At 40.7% G+C, this 14,766-nt stretch overlaps 1 protein-coding gene across 2 annotated transcripts in view; it reads left to right on the top strand.

Moving 5' to 3' along the window:
• Positions 1-14,766, top strand: part of hapln1b (hyaluronan and proteoglycan link protein 1b) — an 87,445-nt gene that overhangs the window by 34,666 nt on the left and 38,013 nt on the right. For both annotated transcript variants that reach the window (XM_067982170.1, XM_067982169.1), the window contains one exon: positions 3,686-3,829. In XM_067982170.1, coding sequence (XP_067838271.1) covers positions 3,724-3,829 — 106 coding nt within the window. In that variant the 5' untranslated portion in view covers positions 3,686-3,723. The remainder of the gene's footprint in view (positions 1-3,685; positions 3,830-14,766) is intronic.

The following is a 14,766-nucleotide window of genomic DNA, read 5'->3' as shown; positions in this document are numbered from 1 at the left end:
CCAGGACTTACCTGAGGCCCAAAATTGACATTTCCCGTCGAATGAGCTGCCTATGGTGGTGCGACCAGCATCGGTAGCTCGCACCAATTATTCAGGTAAGACCTGATGACTCTCTCCTCACTCTCTCAGTAATAATTTTAAATTGATGACCCCTTTTCACTAACTCTCCAATCAAAGGAAATATTCTTTCCCTGTCATGAGGGGTAATTTGTTCATCTCCATTGTCTGTGCGTTAATGCTGCCCATTGTAGAACCCATCTGATTTTAATTCCATTGATTTCCATTAACATTGGGATAATCATACATTGCATGACATTGCAATATCATATTTGGTATAGAATTTTTATGGAAGTGAATTTCCTCACCATTTTTGATGTATAAACGGTGCAGGAAATTGTTTTTGGCAGGAAATTCAGGGAGAAACCATTTCCATCCAATTTACACCATTAAAATGCTTTCATCAAGTTCTCTCAGTAGAATGGCCCTTCCCTCGATTCGTCCTTTGAGTGTCCACTGATCTCGGTAACATATATTATAATGAGGGCCAGTGGTGCTGCAGCTCCAAGTTTCCTACTTTTATACTCCTAATGCACTCTGGGTAACTTGGATGAATTTTTACTTTCCCCGCCTGGCGGAAACTGGGTGAGAGGGGCGGTTAAAATGGAGCAGGAAACTTATCCACTGGCCTCCAGCCACGATCTCGCTTACTGCAACTTTAAGTTACAGGTGCCAAGACGCCGTCAAGGTCCTTCTTTAACTATGCAGATCAGGTCCTGATGACGTCATTGGGAGCCGACTACCATTTTAACGTTGTTCTGAGGGATAAGAGGCTGTGGCTTTCCCACCAGGCTGAAGCAATCTTCCAAACCTCCTTGAATATGGGAGTGGTGCCAGAGGACTGGAGGATTGCAAATGTTACACCCCTGTTCAAAAAAGGGGAGAGGGATAAACCTGGTAACTACAGGCCAATCAGTCTAACGTCAGTGGTGGGAAAACTACTCGAGACCGTTGTCAAGGACAAAATTAATTCTCATTTGAAGAAGCATGGGTTAATAAGGTACTGCCAGCATGGATTTGTTAAAGGGAAATCGTATCTGACTAAACTGATTGAGTTCTTTGATGAAGTAACAGAGAGGGCTGATGAAGGTAGTGCAGTAGATGTTGTATATATAGACTTTCAAAAGGCATTTGATAAAGTACCATGTAACAGACTTATTCAGAAAATAGAAGCGCATGGGATTAAAGGGACGGTGGTAACTTGGGCACGTAGTTGGCTAAGGGATAGGAGGCAGAAAGTAGTGGTGAACAGATGTTTTTCTGACTGGAGAGAAGTGTGCAGTGAGGTCCCGCATGGATCAATATTAGGACCATGGCTTTTCTTGTTATATATAAATGACCCGAACTTGGGAATAGGGAGTACAATTTCAAAGTTTGCGGATGATACAAAACTTGGCAATGTAGTAAATAGTGAGGAGGATAGTAGCAGACTTCAGGAGGACATAGACAGACAGGTGAAATGGGCAGAAACATGGCAGATGCAATTTAATGCAGATAAGTATGAAGTGTACTTTGGGAGGAACAACATGGAGAGGCAGTATAATCTAAATGGTACTATTTTGAGCGGGGTGCAAGAGCAGAGGGACCAGGGGGTGCATATTCACAAATCTAAATCTTTGAAAGTGGCAGGGCAAGTTGAGAAGGCAGTTAAGAAAGTGTATAGGATACTTGGCTTTGTAAATAGGGGAATTGAATACAAAAACAAGGAAGTCATGCTAAACAGTTGCAAATCACTGGTTAGACCTCAGTTGGAGTATTGTGTACAATTCTGGGCACCACACTTTAGGAAGGATGTCAAGGCATTTACCAGGATGATACCAGAGATGAGGGACTTCAGTTATGTGGAGAGATTGGAGAAGCTGGGATTGTTCTCCTTAGAGCAGAGAAGGTTAAGGGGAGACCTAATAGAGGTATTCAAAATTATAAGGGGTGTTGATAGAGCAAGCAGTGAGAAACTGTTCCCTCTAGCAAGTGGATCGGTGACTAGAGGTGATAGATTTTAAATAATTGGCATAAGAACTAGAGGATAAATGGGAAGAAACTTTTTCACACAGAGAGTTGTTAACATCTGGAACGCACTACCTGACAGGGTGGTGGAAGCAGATTCCATAGAATCATTCAAAAGGCAATTGGACATGTGCTTGAAAAGGACTAATTTGCAGGGTTATGGGGAAAAAGCTTGGTTGTGGGACTAAATTAGACAGCTCCTTCAAAGAGCCAGCACAGGCACGATGGGCTGAATGGCCTCCTTCTGTGCTGTAAGATTCTATGATTCCATGGTTCTAAGATTCTAAGCAGGCCGTAGGCTGATCACCGTGTAAATGCCTTTCCGGGCCATCGGTGGGTGCAAGTCTTTTTTCTTTGGCATTACAGCAGTGTAGCTCACTGTGAGGAAATTCACCCCTATGTTTCTATTAAAAAAATGGCCTTAAATTATTTTTACAATTCAAAATTATACACAATTATTTGACTACTTTCATGTGCACAATAATACAAATCCCCTTGATGATGAGGTTTTAGGATCTCTTTTATTAGTATACTTTGTTTTTGTAATGTAAGGGATAATCGGTTTTAACGATGCCTTTAATGATGCATTTCAGTCCATGTGGACTGCAGCACATGCTGGGATGTTTGCAAATTATTACACATCATTCCTTTTTCTACTGGTGAAAAATAACAGTGACAGGGACAGGGAAAATAACCCCACAGATATTTAAGAATTAGGCATAAATATGTTTCTAAAATAGAATTTGCGACAGATATATGCAGCCCAATAGTTGCAATGCAGCATCCAGAATCTATTTTTATGTGTCATTATCTATTCGTGATGGCACTTAGCTCAACTCTAACGACTGTTCCCAGCCTGGTTGTGCCATTCTGCTGCATTCAGCTTTCCTGACTGCGGACACACTACCTGGCACACTGAGTTTGTGCGTCAGCATTCTAGGTTAGAAATGAATGAAAAATCAATCTGTGTGACTGCAGTGCTTGCACTGTCCACTCTAACCTAGTTTGTACATTATCTTCTTCATTTCTACTTCAAGTGATGGCTCTGTTTAAAATGGTGAGTTGATTTCTTGAGTTTTATTTTCACATTTCAGTTCTATTTGAAGGATAACGGTAAAATACTGCAAAGGGTTTTCTGCAGTCCTGAGTACAGTGCTGATTGCAGTGTTGAGTTATTTTCTGATACTTTTTTGTATTCATTCTTCCAACCCCAGCTGTTTTATATCTAAATTAAAATGGAATATGAAATAAAATTACATTTGCAAATATCGTATGTGCTATCCAAAACTAATGCTAGAAATGGGATAGTTTTTGCTTCTCTCTACAGTATGAATGTGACTTTCTTAGGTAATGTAGCAACTGTATTTGAAGCTGTACTTGATCTGTTTTTTTTTCTCAGTAATGTATGTGTCAATGTTGCTACAAATTGCTAATGTTACAAGAATTGGATTTTAATGCGATAACAATTCATATTCCAATCTTAATATTTTGTATCTATCCATTCAAATTCCACTGTGGATTAGCATAATAATCACTCTGTGTATTTGACTGCAGTGTGTTCAAGACAGTTTGCAGCTGCTGAAATCTCTGCTCAATTATTCAATTACCCAAATTCCTTTAGTTTTTTCCACAGTGAAGTGAATTTCTGCAGCCACAAAGATGACTTCTCTGCTTTTACTTGCTCTGGTGTCCGTCTGCTGGGCTGATTCTCATTTTAGCCAGAACTCCACAGAGTCAAAATACTTCAGGACGATCTACATTGCAGGTAAGAGCAGCAACGGCACAGGCAGGAAATGAGCTATAGAATGTATTTCTATCTTTGTTGAGTAGCATGCCTAAGTTGTTATATTATACTAGTCCACTAATTCGAGCCTTAATGGATTCATATATAACTCAATATGATTTAACAAATGCTGTGTAAAAGATTAAATATAGAGACCTGAATTTAATTTATTAAGTCAAAAACATTGACAATTAATGTATCCTAAGGTGTATATTAAATACAATTTAATACAACTAATGTATATATTATTGGAACTGTTGATTATTGGTCTTTTCAAGCTTGATGTTCTCTAATTTTTCTTGCATATCCTTGTTAATTATTCCACTTATATCTATTTCAAGCAGCAACCAGCAGGTACCAAGCAAAGCTATCCCATCTCATTCTTCACCAGCATACCCTGTTAAAATAATATAGCACCTCCCTTCTCCACAGCCAGTCTCTCAGTTTCTGACTGCTGCTGATCTCTTTCACCAGCTGTTGTTTCTTTGCCTTCTGTGACTGTCTCGTATATAATGGAATCCGTGGCCTTGAAACTGGGCAGTTCATAGAGTTAAAGAATGTGCGGGATTCCAAGCATCCGAGGTTATACCAACTCCTCCTGTGAAAAAAATAATAGTTCATATTTATATACCACCTTATCTCATCTCTCAGAAACATCCCAAAGTGTTTCACATAGAATGAATTATCTTGAAATGCAGCGGCTATTGTTAAGTAGGCAAGCATGGCAGCCATTTTGCACACATGTTAAAATGAGCAATGAGATGAATGACCAATTAACCTGATTTTTGGTGGTATTAGTTGAGAGATGAATGTTGGCAAGTATTATAGTAGAACTCCCTGATCCTCTTTGAATAGTACTGCGTGAGCATTAATGTTCACCTGAACCAGTGGAATAGACAAACATCTCATCAAAAAATGGCATCTCAGGTAGTGCAGCAATACCCAGTACTGCCCTGGATTGTCAGCTCAGATTATGTGCTCAGGTTTTGGCTACTAGTTTTGAAATTTCACCTTAACATGAATTACTAAATCAAATAGAAACACAGATTGCATATGTTAAGGTGAAATTTGAGAACTAGTAGCCAAAGCTTGTTAATTGCTTGTTAATTGGGATCCACAAGCATTGTGTTAAATCCCATTGATTAATGAATCACAGAAACTGTGCAAGAAACTCTTATAATAATTGTAGGCACAGTGGTGTTCAGAATCAGAAGATTGACTTTACGAGGTATGTTGTATTTTTCTTGCTACTGATAAATATTCTCTATTTTGTCCATTAATTAGCTAGTACTGAATTTTGTTGTTTCTTTGCTCTCTTCTTTATTTAGCTTTCACATGTTTACATAAGAACATAAGAACATAAGAAATTGGAGCAGGAGTAGGCCAATCGGCCCCTCGAGCCTGCTCCGCCATTCAATAAGATCATGGCTGATCTGATCCCAACCACAAATCTAAAGAACACAAGAAGTTGGAGCAGGACCCGGCCACATAGCCCCTGGGCCCTCTCCGCCACCCACAGGGCATTGACCGATCCGAACTCAGCTTCATGTCCAATTTCCTGCCCGCTCCCCATAATAGTGATACTACCAGTTGATTTTCCCTTTCCTTTTGCTGCTATTGAGTTAAATCTCCTTACCTTATGCCGATATTCAGTTTTCTGGCTGAATGGTTATGGGGCATGAATCCAACATCTATATGGAGCTGAAAGAGAAGGATAGAGGCAATATTAGCTTCAGGCCATTGAAATCAGACTCTGTCACAGGCCATCATCCCGTCCAGTGGGTGTACGACAACAGTAAGGCTACCTCAATATGCCACGAGAGTAGTGCTTAGCAGGCTGTGGCTAACTAGGGCAGGAATTACCACTACCAGCTGCTGCAAGGAGGCCTGCTGCCACATTCCAGTGTCTAAATGGCACAGCCAGCAACAATTAAAGTCACTACTGCCCTTACATTTTATGCTAATGGCAGCTTTAAGTCCCCCACAGGTGATATCTACAGCATTAGACAGTTTGTTGTGCATCGTTGTATCAAAAGGAAGTTACTGACACCTATTCCATCATTGCTGCCACTATCTACATCATCTTCCCTCTGGAGCAACAGCAGAGTAAAACTAGGTTTTGCTATATGTTTGGCTTCTCAAGGGTGCAAGGAGTTATTGATGGCACTCACGTTCCTAGTCAAGCTCCCACCTGCAATCTGAGGGCTTGCGTCAACCGTAAAGATTGCACCCTCTCAACATCCAGAAGGATTGCAGCCAGCAGTGAAATCATGTATATCAATGCACAATTCCCTGGCAGCTCTCATGACATTTACACTTTGTGTCCTTTCTATTCAGTGAAAATGGAAGGATGGCTTCTGGTGGAACAAGGTTTGCGCTACACTACTGTGGCTCAAATCACCGCTGAGGTGACCCCTGTACTGAGCTAGAGAATAGGTACAATTCAGAACACATCAAAGTGGAAACCACCATAGGGAAAATTGTTGGAGTCCTCAGGTAACACTTTTGCTGCCTGGATCAGTCTTGGGGCACTTTACAATGCACCTAAGAACATGTTAAAAAGATCATGGTGATCTGCTGCACAACATTGCAAGAGAGAGCCATTCCACTTGTGAGAATTACACCAAGACCTAGATGAAGAAGATAATGAAGATAAACAAAAGCTGCAGCTTACAGGTGATGGTCTGATACAGGCCTTCATCAACAATTTTCTTTGCTCATTGAATCATATACCCTGTGTAGTACAACTCAACTGAAAAGCAACCATTAAAAGTAATGTACAATACATAAGGCTATTGGTTTGCAGTTTTAACAACAAAATTGATGGAATCATGGAATGTGATCCTCAAAACACTGGTAAAAATCTTGTAACTACATGTATCAAAAATGAAATTTGACCTATTAAGTCATCATAAAATGGTGGGCTTAATAGAGTACATAGTAGGAGTAGGCCATACGGCCCCTCGAGCCTGCTCCACCATTCAATAAGATCATGGCTGATCTTCGACCTCAACTCCACTTTCCCGCCCGATCCCCATATCCGTTGATTCCCTTAGATTCCAAAAATCTATCGATCGCAGTCTTGAATATACTGACCAACTGAGCATCCACAGCCCTCCGGGGTAGAGAATTCCAAAGATTCACAACCCTCAGAGTGATGAAATTCCTCCTCATCTCAGTCTTATCCTGAGACTATGCCTCCCAGTTCTAGATTCTCCAGCCCGGGAAACAGTCTCTCAGCATCTACCCTGTCAAGCACCCTCAGAATATTATATGCTTCAGTGAGATCACCTCTCATTCTTCTAAACTCCAGAGAGTATAGGCCCATTCTACTCAACCTCTCCTCATAGGACAACCTTCTCATCCCAGGAATCAATCTAGTGAACCTTCATTGCACCGCCTCTAAGGAAAGTATATCCTTCCCTAGATAAGGAGACCAAAACTATATACAGTACTCCAGGTGTGGTCTCACTAAGTCCCTATACAATTGTAGCAAGACTTCCTTGCTCTTGTATTCCAACCCCCTTGCAATAAAGTCCAACATACCATTTGCCTTCCTAATTGCTTGCTGTACCTGCATATTAAATTTCTGTGTTTCGTATATGAGGACAACCAACGCTTTGTGTCCTCCTCACAGCTTACTTTCCCACCTAGCTTTGTATCATCAGCAAACTTGAATACATTATACTTGGTCCCTTCATCTAAGTCATTAATATAGATTGTAAATAGCTGAGGCCCAAGCACCGATCCCTGTGGCACCCCACTAGTTACAGCCTGCCAACCTGAGAATGACCCATTTATTCCTATTCTCTGTTTTCTGTCTGTTAACCAATGCTCTATCCATGCTAATATATTACCCCCAACCCCATGAGCCCTTATCTTGTCTAACAACCTATTATGTGGCACCTTATCGAATGCCTTTTGAAAATCCAAATATACTACATCCACTGGTTCCCCTTTATCTACCCTGTTTGTTACACTCTCAAAAAACTCTTAGTTGATTTGTCAAACACAATTTTCCTTTCATAAAACCATACTGAGTCTGCCTAAGCACATTATGATTTTCTAAGTGCCCTGTTACCACTTCCTTAATAATGGATTCCACCATTTTCCCGACGACCAATGTCAGGCTAACTGTCCTATAGTTCCCGGTTTTCTCTCTCCCTCCTTTCTTGAAGAGTAGTGTTACATTTGCTAACTTCCAATCCACTGGAACCATAGGGAATTTTGGAACATCAGAAGCAATGCATCCACTATCTCTGCAGCCACCTCTTTTAAAACCCTAGGATGTAGGCCGTCAGGTCCGGGGGATTTGTCGGCTTTTAGTCCCATTAATTTCTCTAGTACTTTTTATTTGCTAATATTAATTTCTTTAAGTTCCTCACTCTCATTACCCCTTGGTTCCCCACTATTATTGGAATGTTTTTTGTGTCTCCTACTGTGAAGACAGATACAAAATATTTGTTTAACGTCTGCCATTTCCTTATTCCCCATTATAATTTCTTCTGTCTCTGCCTCTAAGGGACCCATGTTTACTTTTGCTACTCCCTTCCTTTTTACATACTGTAGAAGCTGTTACAATCTGTTTTTATATTTCTTGCTAGTTTACTCTCATATTCTATTTTCTCCCTCTTTATCAATGTTTTGGTCATCCTTTGCTGGTTTCTAAAACTCTTCCCAATCCTCAGGCTTACTATTCTTCTTGTCAACACCATAAGCCTCTTCGTTTAATCTAATGCTATCCTTAACTTCTTTAGTTGGCCACAGATGGATCATTTTCCCATAGAGTTTTTGGGGGTGATTTTAAACCCCAAGAACGGCTGGGTTGGGGACGGGTGGGAGTTGAAAATAGTTGTTTTTTGGATCGCGACCGCAATCCAGCTTTATTTCTGGGTTTAACGTCGGTGCATAAAAGTACAGGCGTCCCACTGGGAATGCAAAGTCTGAAAATTTTGCGGTTGCAACCCAAAAAAACAACTAGTTTCAACTCCCACCCGCCCCCAACCCACCCATTCTTGGGGTTTAAAATCACCCCTTTATTTTTCAATGGAATGTATATTCGTTGAGAATTTTGAAATATTTCTTTAAGTGCTTGCCATTGCTTATCTACTGTCATACCTTTTAATCTAATTTCCCAATCTACTTTAGTCAATTCACCCCTCATACCTATGTAATTGGCTTTATTTAAGTTTAAGACTCTAGTATTGGACTTAAGTATGTCACTCTCGAACTCAATGTGAAATTCTATCATAATAGGATCACTCTTCCCCAGAGGATCTTTACTATGAGATTACTAATTAACCCTGTCTCATTACACAAGACAAGATCTAAAATAACCTGTTCCCTGGTTGGTTCCACAATGTATTGTTCTATGAAACTGTCTCGAATGCATTCCATGAACTCGTCCTCCAAATTACCTTTGACAATTTGATTTGTCCAGTCTTATGAAGAATAAAGTCCCCCATGATTATTGCATTGTACTCCTTCCCCATTAAAAAAAGTTGCCATACCATCTAAAATACCCTTACATACGAACTGGATTTCAAATTCCACCTACTATCACCATTTCATGCAAAGTGCTCAGAAATATAACTTTCATGACAGAAGATAATAAAATAATACTTAGTCTCCTCACCAAGCTTCCTGATGGCTAAAGCTTTCCTCTGCTAACTCGAAACTTGCCTATCTCCACTCCTTCATGCCAAGTTGGCAGCCAAATAATGTTAAGTGATTGTAAGGCGCACTAAACAATAACAACAACAAATGACGACAATAACAACAACAACTTGCATTTATTTATCACCTTTAGGTGCTTCACAGGAACGTGATCAAACAAAATTTGACATGATGCCCATGGTGGCATATTTGATACAGCGTAGTATAGAGACCTACTATTGAGTGTACATAAGGAGACATAATAAAAGTTCAGCGATGAGCATCCCATTTATTTGTATATTGTGCAGGGGTCACAGTCTCAGGATACGGGATATGCCATTTAGAGCCGAGATGAGGAGAAATTTCTTCACTCAGAGGGTGGTGAACCTGTTGAATTCTCTACCACAGAAGGCAGTGGAGGCCAAGTCATTAAATGTATTCAAGAAGGAGATAGACATATTTCTTAATGCTAAAAGGATCAAGGGATATGAGTTAGACAATCAGCCATGATCATTTTGAATGGCGGAGCAGGCCCGAAGGGCCGAATGGCCTACTCTTGCTCCTATTTTCTATGATTCTATGATTTAAAGTATTTATCATGATGCTCTACCGTGTCTCCCTGCTATGCCTCATGTAGTAGTGCTGCATGGTCGACCTCATGTTCTACTCCTAAGTGATCACATTATACTGGAAGAGGCAGGTGTTGTTGCAGGCTGGGAGGTCTGCTGTGGAGCTTCCCTGGATCGGGACTGCTGAGATTGATTCATATTCTTCTGCAGATGGCTCCCAGTCGCCACTGGCTGATCTGTAATCACTCAGTGATCTGACATCTACCTAACTCCGGCACAAAATAAAAGCAGGATACTGAAAGTGAGCGGAGTATGAGTATGACATTTTTCTCCAGCATTCTAATAACAAGCTATGTAAAGTGAAGGCACAGTGACTATGTTTGAATTCAGTTCATAATCACTTTGGAAGGATCTTATGGCCTGGAAATTCTGCTGGGTCTCTGCTGGTTTCCCACTGTAACGCCAGCAGAACTCCCGGAGAAATGGCGTAAATGACTGAAAACGGCTGGTACAATGGGAGGCCAGTAGAATCCCCATGGAATTTCAGGGCCAATATGTTATAATGGCATCAAGGACAAGACTTCTGTTTGCTGCATCCTCCACTTACACAAAAGACTTCAGGTTGGTGACCATTTTTCCTTTTGAGTTCCACCACCTGTCCCCTATTGGAGAGCAGTCTTGGAGGCTAATTTATCGTGAAAGAGAACAATATATGCTTTAAATTACAGGAATTCTAGGATATGCAGTGTCAATACGAATCATTCTTTGTGTAACTGTATACTGTACTGTATAATTTAATGCTGATGGTGTACTGTAACCACAGTAGTTTTAACATTGTCAGAACATAAGGAATAGGAGCAGGAGTAGGCCTAATCTTGAATATACTTAACGACTGAGCATCCACAGCCCTCTGGGATAGAGAATTCCAAATATTCACGATCCTCTGAGTGAAGAAATTCTCCTCATCTGAGCCCTAAACGTTCAACCCCTTATCCTGAGACTATGTCCCTTAGTTCTAGAATCTCCAGCCAGGAGAAACATCCTGTCAGCTCCTACCCTGTCAAGCCCTCTTAGAATCTTATATGTTTCAATGAGATCATCTCTCATTGTTCTAAACTCCAGAGAGTATAGGCCCATTCTACTCAATCTTTCCTCATAGGACAACCCTCTCATCCCAGGATCAATCTAGTGAATCTTTGTTGCACCACCTCTAAGGCAAGTATATCTTTGCTTAGATAAGGAAACCAAAACAGTACACAGTACTCCAGGTGAGGTCTCACCAAAGCCCTGCACAATTGCAGCCAGACTTCCTTACTCTTGAACTCCAACCCCCTTGCAATAAAGGCCAACATACTATTTGCCTTCCTAATTGCTTGCTGTACCTGCTTGTTAATTTTCTGTGTTTCATGTACAAGGGCACACAAATCTCTCTGAACACCAACACTTAATAGTTTCTCACCATTTAAAAAATAGTCTGTTTTTCTATTCTTCCTACCAAAGTGAATAACCTCACATTTCCCCACATTATACTCCATCTGCCTCCTTCTTTCCCATTCAGTTAACCTGTCTATATTCCTCACAGCTTACTTTCCCACCTAGTTTTGTATCATCAGCAAACTTGGATACATTATACTTGGTCCCTTCATCTAAGTCATTAACATAGATTGTAAATAGCTGAGGCCCAAGCACCGATCCCTGCCGGCACCCCACTAGTTACAGTCTGCCAAACCGAAAATGACCTGTTTATTTCTACTCTCTGTTTTCTGTCCATTAACCAATCCTCTATCCATGCTAATATATTACCCCCAATCCCATGAGCCCATATCTTGTGTAATAACCTTTTGTGTGGCACCTTATCAAATGCCTTTTGAATATCCAAATACACTACATCCACTGGTTCCCCTTTATCTACCCTGCTAATTACACTCTCAAAAAACTCTAATAGATTTGTCAAACATGATTTCCCTTTCCTAAAACCATGTTGATTCTGCCTAAGCATATTATGATTTTCTAAATGCCCTGTTACTACGTCCTCAATAATAGATTGTAGCATTTTTCCCTACTACTGATGTCAGGCTAACTGGCCTATAGTTCCCTGTTTTCTCTCCCCCCTCCTTTCTTGAATAGTGGGGTTACATTTGCTACCTTCCAATCCACGGAAACAGTTCCAGAATCTAGGGAATTCTAGAAGATCATAACCAATGCATCCAATATCTCTGCAGCCACCTCTTTTAAAACCCTAGGGTGTAGGCCATCAGGTCTAGGGGATTTGTTAGCTTTTAGTCCCATTAATTTTTCTAAAAAATGTTCTTTTCTAATCTTAATTACTTTAAGTTCCTCCCTTTCATTAGACCCTTTGTTCCCCACTATATCCGGTATGTTTTTTGTGCCTTCTACTGTGAAGACAGATATAAAATATTTGTTTAGCATCTCTGCCATTTCTTTATTCCCCATTATAATTTCTCCTGTCTCTGCTTCTAAGGGTCCCGCTTTATTAATTTCTTGGTTATCCTTTGCTGATTTCTAAAACCCTCCCAATCCTTAGGCTTACTACTCTTTTTGGCAACATTGTAAGCCTCTTTTAATCTAATACTATCCTTAACTTCTCTAGTTAGCCATGGTTGGATCACTTTTCCTGTAGCGTTTTTAATCTTCAAGGGCATGTTTATTCATTGGGAATTATGAATTATTTCTTTAACTGTTCACCGTCATATCTTTTAATCTAATTTCCCAATCTACCTAAGCCACCTGGCTGCTCATACCTACATAATCGGCCTTGTTTAAATTTAAGACCCTAGTTTCGGACTTAACTACATCACTCTCAAACTCAATATGAAATTCGATCATGTTATTATCATTCTCCCCCAGGGGATCGTTTATTATAACATTACTAATTAATCCTGTCTCATTACACAACACCAGATCTAAAATAGCCTGTTCCCTAGTTGGTTCCATGAAACATTGTTTTCGAAAACTGTCTCGAATGCATTCTGTGAACTCATTCTCCAAACTACTTTTGCCAATTTGGTTTGCCAAGTCTATATGAAGATCGAAGTCCCCCCGATTATTGCATTACCTTTGTTACATGCTCTTCTAATTTCCTGATTAATACTCTGTCCAACACTATGCCTGTAAACTACTCCCACCAGTGTTTTCTGCCCCTTGTTATTTCATAGCTCCACCCATGCTGATTCTACATCCTGATTTTCTGAGCTAAGATCCTTTCTCACTACTGTCTTTATCTCATCCTTTATTATCAGGGCTACCCATTTCCTTTTCCATTTTGCCTATCTTTTCTAAAAGTCAAGTACCCTGGAATATTTATTTCCCAACCTTGGTCACCCTGCAACCATGTCTCAGTAATGGCTAATAGATCAAACCTAATTATCTCTTTGTGCCATTAATTCATTTATCTCATTACAAATGCTTCGTGCATTCAGATACAGTGCCCTTAATTTTAACTTTTTACTTTTTTTCTCTGATGTGACCTTAGTCACGAATGCCATAATGCCTTTGTTAAACTCTCTGTCCCTTCCTGACACATTGCTTCTTTTTACCCAAATCGCTACTCTGCTCTACAGCCTTGACTTTTCTTTTTAGACTTATAAAATTACCACCGCCACCCCCCACTCTTATTAGATTAAAGCCCCATCTACTGCCCTAGTTATTCGATTCGCCAGCTCACTGGTCCAAGTGATGGTATCATGGTATGGTACAGCACAGAAGGAGGCCATTTGGCCCATCATGCCAATGCTGGCTCTTTGAAAGAGCTATCCAATTAGTCCCATTCCCCTGCTCTTCCCCATAGCCCTGTAATATTTTTCCCTTATCATTCAGAGTTAAATGGCTAAGAATTCTTACATGCCTCAATACACACATATGATGTCCTATAAAATATATTATAGCTTTAGCCTCTTACCTGGGCATTTTTCTTCAGGTCAAAAACCTTTTTTCGCACATTCAACATAGATTACTGGACACAACACTCTACTCCTCTGCTATGTCATGCCATTCCTGGCAAATCAAATTCAGCTTCTTAAGGAGAGGATGAATTTTCTCGGGGCTTCTCCTGCGCTGCCACCTTAACTTTGGCAGAGGTTTGGCGGGAACCCTGTTAACACACTGATTACATTTTTCTCTTTCTCCTCACTTCTTCTTGAGTCATTGAATCATGCTGTCATGCAGTTCTAACAGGATCACCAGTCAATGCCTTGCCCGAATGACCTTTCTTCATTTGTGAGTGTAGACAGTGAAGCCTGTGCAATCATGGGAGGCATAACAGTTAAGCCAAATCCTGTTTTTTTTTTATTTATTTGTTCATGGGATGTGGGCATCGCTGGCGAGGCCGGCATTTATTGCCCATCCCGAATTGCCCTTGAGAAGGTGGTGGTGAGCCGCCTTCTTGAACCGCTGCAGTCCTTGTGGTGAAGGTTCTCCCACAGTGCTGTTAGGAAGGGAGTTCCAGGATTTTGACCCAGCGACGATGAAGGAATGGCGATATATTTCCAAGTCGGGATGGTGTGTGACTTGGAGGGGAACGTGCAGGTGGTGTTGTTCCCATGTACCTGCTGCCCTTGTCCTTCTAGGTGGTAGAGGTCGTGGGTTTGGGAGGTGCTGTCGAAGAAGCCTTGGCGAGTTGCTGCAGTGCATCCTGTGGATGGTACACACTGCAGCCACTGTGCGCCGGTGGTGAAG

This window comes from Heptranchias perlo, chromosome 4 (assembly GCF_035084215.1).
Source record: "Heptranchias perlo isolate sHepPer1 chromosome 4, sHepPer1.hap1, whole genome shotgun sequence".
Lineage (NCBI taxonomy): Eukaryota > Metazoa > Chordata > Chondrichthyes > Hexanchiformes > Hexanchidae > Heptranchias > Heptranchias perlo.
Note: the sequence above shows the minus strand (reverse complement) of the source record. Positions and strands in the feature narration are given on the sequence as shown.